The sequence below is a fragment of the Hydra vulgaris genome, chromosome 11 (assembly GCF_038396675.1).
Source record: "Hydra vulgaris chromosome 11, alternate assembly HydraT2T_AEP".
In the NCBI taxonomy this organism is placed as follows: domain Eukaryota; kingdom Metazoa; phylum Cnidaria; class Hydrozoa; order Anthoathecata; family Hydridae; genus Hydra; species Hydra vulgaris.
In genome coordinates this window covers 48,764,951-48,769,575 of record NC_088930.1, presented here as the reverse complement: position 1 = coordinate 48,769,575, position 4,625 = coordinate 48,764,951, and the positions used below count along the sequence as shown (strand labels likewise).

The following is a 4,625-nucleotide window of genomic DNA, read 5'->3' as shown; positions in this document are numbered from 1 at the left end:
TTTATTATTACTTATTATTATCATTATTATTATTATGCTATAATTTATACCATCATAGGTCATCAGTTTATAACTGTTTGTAAATGTCCCGCACGATTGTGTATATATGCAGCTATTATTAAAGTGAATATATTTTGATTTGATTTGATTAGAAGTCTTAGAAATCTTTAACATCCGTCAAAAGTAGATATCAATTTTTTTTTATAACAAAAAACCAAGGAAAGTTTTCTTATTCCCAAGCGTACCCTAGGGAAACACCCTCTTTAAGTGAATGTTAATTACTTTTGTAAAACAACGCGACTTTTTAAGCAAGATTTTGATTTATGTCAAAGCATGTAAAACATCGAACCACTGCTAGAGCAATGAACAAGTCTTTCTAAGGCAGTGGTTCCCAACCGGTGGTCCATGGACCCCTGGGGGTCCATATGAACTTTTGAAACGGACCACAAGGTATACGTAAATTCAAAATAAATTTGAGTTATTGAATTCTAATTTTAATATTTTTCTCTGTCTTAAAGAAAAAAATAATTCTTAAATTCAAAATGTAATTCATGCTAGGCAACATATGTTGCACAAAATCTGTGTAAGCCAATTCGACGTTAACCGTCAATGACTTGCGGACCACTCTGAAACAATAAATACTTTATATTATTCTTACATCCGTAAATTTTAAATGCTATATAAAATTATATCTTATCTTATGGTAAATATATTTTTCCTAACTAATTGGTTTGAAAGAAAGTAATTTGTATTATTTTCTTTGAATAGTCGAGAATATACTTCTCTCAAATGAATTATACAAATCTCGAGTCAATATATTACATTATTTTACATTATTTGTTAAATTCTTTAGATGTCTAAAAGTAAAAAAAGGTCATATTCAGATGAGTATATGAAATATGGTTTTACCTACATGCTAAAAGAAACCATTTGCTACCCACAGTGTGTTATTTGTTATAAAGTACTAGGAAATGACTCTATAAAACCCTCAAAGCTTGCTATTCACTTGAATAAGTGCCATCCTGATCTTCGAACAAAAGATTCTGATTTTTTCAAAAGAAAATTTGAATCACTGAAGAGGTGTAAGTTGGATAAAACTGGGATTATTCACCAAAGTCAACAGAATATAGTAGATGCATCTTATAAGGTTCCATATGTAATAGCACAGAAGAAAAAAGCTCACACATTGGCTGAAAAAGTTATACTTCCATGTGCAAAAGAAATCGTTAGATTATTATAGATAGTATACCTTTTATAGATAATATAGATAATATACCTTTATATAGATATTATATAGATATACTTTATATAGATCTTATATAGATAATATACCTTTATCAAATACTACAGTCAAACGAAGGATAACTGACATTTCATCAAATATTAAAGAAAATGTTATTAATGAAATTAAAGATTCACCATATTTTTCTATTCAGTTGGATGAGTCCACAGATGTAAGTTCAATGGCACAATTAATTGTATTTTGTAGGTATATTCACAATAATAAATTCAAAGAAGAATTTTTGTTCTCTTCTTTCCTTGAAACAACAACAAAAGCAGCTGATTTTATGGAAATTATGAAATAGTTTTTCAATGACAATAAATTACAATGTAAATATTTGTTAGGAATTACTACTGATGGAGCTCCTGCCATGATGGGTTGTAAGTCTGGATTGAAGACTAGGATAAAAGAGATTGCTCCAAATGTAGTGGGTGGTGTACACTGTTTTATTCATAGACAAGCTTTGGCAACCAAAATATTGCCAGGTAGTTTGAAAACTGTATTTAATCAATTGGTCAAATTAGTGAATCAAATATAAATATTAGTAAATATAAAATCTTCTGCTTTTAACACTCGACTTTTTACAAAATTTTGTTGTGACCTAGATGCTGAACACTATAAGTTATTGCTTTATACTTAAGTGCAATGGCTTTCTGCTGGAAAATTTTTGGAAAGACTTTTCAAGCTTAGAAACGAAGTGAAAGAATTTTTATGTCAAATGAAAAGTGGACTGGTAGAATATTTTGAATTTGACAATTTTGAAATAACAGCTGCTTATTTTGTGGACATTGTGGGTCATTTTAACAAGTTAAATTTGCAACTTCAAGGCAAAAATGCTAATGTCATTACACACTCGGATAAACTGAAGGCATTTATTGAAAAGCTCAAGCTGTATAAGACTAGAATCAATAATGGAAATTTGATAATGTTTCAAAATTTAAATAGCGTAATTGGAAATAACATGCTTCCCGAAGTTTTAAAGATAGAAATACTTTGTCTCCTAGATAATTTGATTAATGAATTTGGTAACTATTTTCCAGATGTGAACCTTTTGAGCAGTGAAGTAATTATATCACCATTTTCTTGTGATGTGAAAAATGTGAATGAGGAAGCACAAGAAGAATTTATAAAGTTAAAAAATGATACCACTGCTAAGGATCACTTCAAAATAACACCATTAAATAACTTCTGGTTGAAAATGAGGAATTCATATCCATTGTGTTCAGCAATTGCACTTAAAGCCCTTATTCCTTTTTCAACATCATATTTGTGTGAAGCAGGGTTTTCAGCCATGTTATCTATAAAAACCAAAAAAAGAAATAGACTTGAAATTGATGCAGATATTAGATGTGCTCTATCAAAAACTAAACCAGATTTTCAGATATTAATTGCTGGTAAGCAGTGCCAGAATTCACATTGACCAGTTTTTGTATCATATATTAACTAAGATAAAATATTTTTGGGTCATAGATAGTCTATTCTATTAAAAAATACCTTGAATAAAATGTTGTCCTGATGAATAAAAATTACAATATTAAAATGTTCGCCTTGTAATAATTTTTAAAAGTAAAGGGGTCCATGGAGATCTTATGATATATAATTTGGGGAACGGGTTAGAAAAGGTTGGGAACCACTGTTCTAAGGTAACTAGCAAATTAGCTGAATTAGATATACTAATATTAAATCATCAGTGCAAAAAAATACGATGGTAGTAACGAAATAAGGAACAATTGCTCAATCTGGCCTCAGATAGTAAAACAATTTTGGAAGACAATATTAGACTTATTGCATTAGATAACCAAGTAACCAGAAATATAAGAAAGGTACTAAATTTCAGAACATGCCTGTTAACACTAACAAATCCAAGAAATACTGGACTGAAACCAAACTAGTTATTACAGATACCATCGCAAACACGGCTAATATTAACCCCGTAAAATGCCCATGACATGATCGAACGCTGTCATTGAGGAAAGGCGCACGATAACAGTACCAAGTCATATCACATTTTTGAAAAATTTTATTAATAGGCTGATAGTGAACACACGTAAAATATTTTTTTAAGTCTAAAAGCAATATTCGGGTTGAGCAATTGTCTTGCCATCACCAACTCAATGCCGAATTAAGGCCATGAAAGAACGTCGTTGTCTTTTAAAAACAAGTTTATAGTTAGCGAGTACCGCGAATACCCAGCCCTACTTAAAGTTAAGAAAAATAAAGATTTCAGGTATGTTTTACTTAAATCTTTTTGAGTCGGCATAAATCTAATTCATATAACTATAACCATTCAAACATATTCATATAACTAAAATAAAAATTTTAGTTATATAAATATTTTTTTTTTAAACATTTGAATTTTTTTAAACATTTTAAACATTTAAACATTTTAAACATGTACCTTTCAATTCTGAACTTCCCTCTGCAGTATGCTAGAAGGTTATTAATATAACTGTATGGTAGACAGCAATTAAGGTTTTATTTAAACCAAAGAACATTTCTTTTGACTTTACTAAGATGAGACTATATTCAAGTTTTGTAAATGTTTTAACATTTAGAGATTTTATTTAGTAGCCCAAAGTGATATAACTGCTGTATGAATTGTTTATTGAGCACTGTTAGTATAAAACAACTCAAACGTTTCTTCTAGTATTAATATGGTTTCAATATTGTTTTTTATGTTTTAATATATATATATACATATATATATATATATATATATATATATATATATATATATATATATATATATATATACAGGGTGATCCATAATTAGTGTCCCATCTTAAAGACTCAATTCCTTCAAAACTAGGAATGGAAAACACATAAAACTTTTTGATAAACAATTTATTAACAATATCGAATAAAATTTAACGATTTTTTTCGAAATGTCGACCATCGGCTTTCACACAAGCTTCAAGACGCTTTGGAAAGTCATCTACGGTGGCACGCAAGTAGGCGGGTGAAAGCGAATCCCATGCTTTTTGAAGCGCTTTCTTCAGAGAATCAATCGTTTTATGCGGTTTTTTGCACGCTTCAGCTTCCAGAACACTCCACACTGAGTAATCCATTGGATTGCAGTCGGGACTACTTGGAGGCCACTCATTGTGCTTGATGAAATCGGGGGTGTTTCGGCCGAGCCAATCTTGCACAATTTTGGCTTTGTGGGCTGGAGCACTATCCTGCATGAATGTCCAACAATGTCTACGAAGCTCCTTTTGACTCCATGGAAGTATTTCTTTGATCAAAACGTCATTCAGATAGTTTTGGGCTTTTACTTTAACGCCTTGTTGAACAAAAATCAATGGTGTCTTCTTGTTGGCACTGACACCCGCGAACACCATTA

The 4,625-nt window shown here is 30.4% G+C and overlaps 1 protein-coding gene across 1 annotated transcript; it reads left to right on the top strand.

The window, feature by feature from the left end:
- The first annotated feature begins 673 nt into the window (after positions 1-673).
- Positions 674-2,702, top strand: LOC136087093 (SCAN domain-containing protein 3-like). Its single transcript, XM_065809599.1, has 5 exons — positions 674-703; positions 854-1,225; positions 1,287-1,454; positions 1,587-1,767; positions 1,924-2,702. The coding sequence occupies exons 1-5, from the start codon at positions 674-676 to the stop codon at positions 2,700-2,702; spliced, it is 1,530 nt and encodes a 509-aa protein (XP_065665671.1).
- The last annotated feature ends 1,923 nt before the right edge of the window (positions 2,703-4,625 follow it).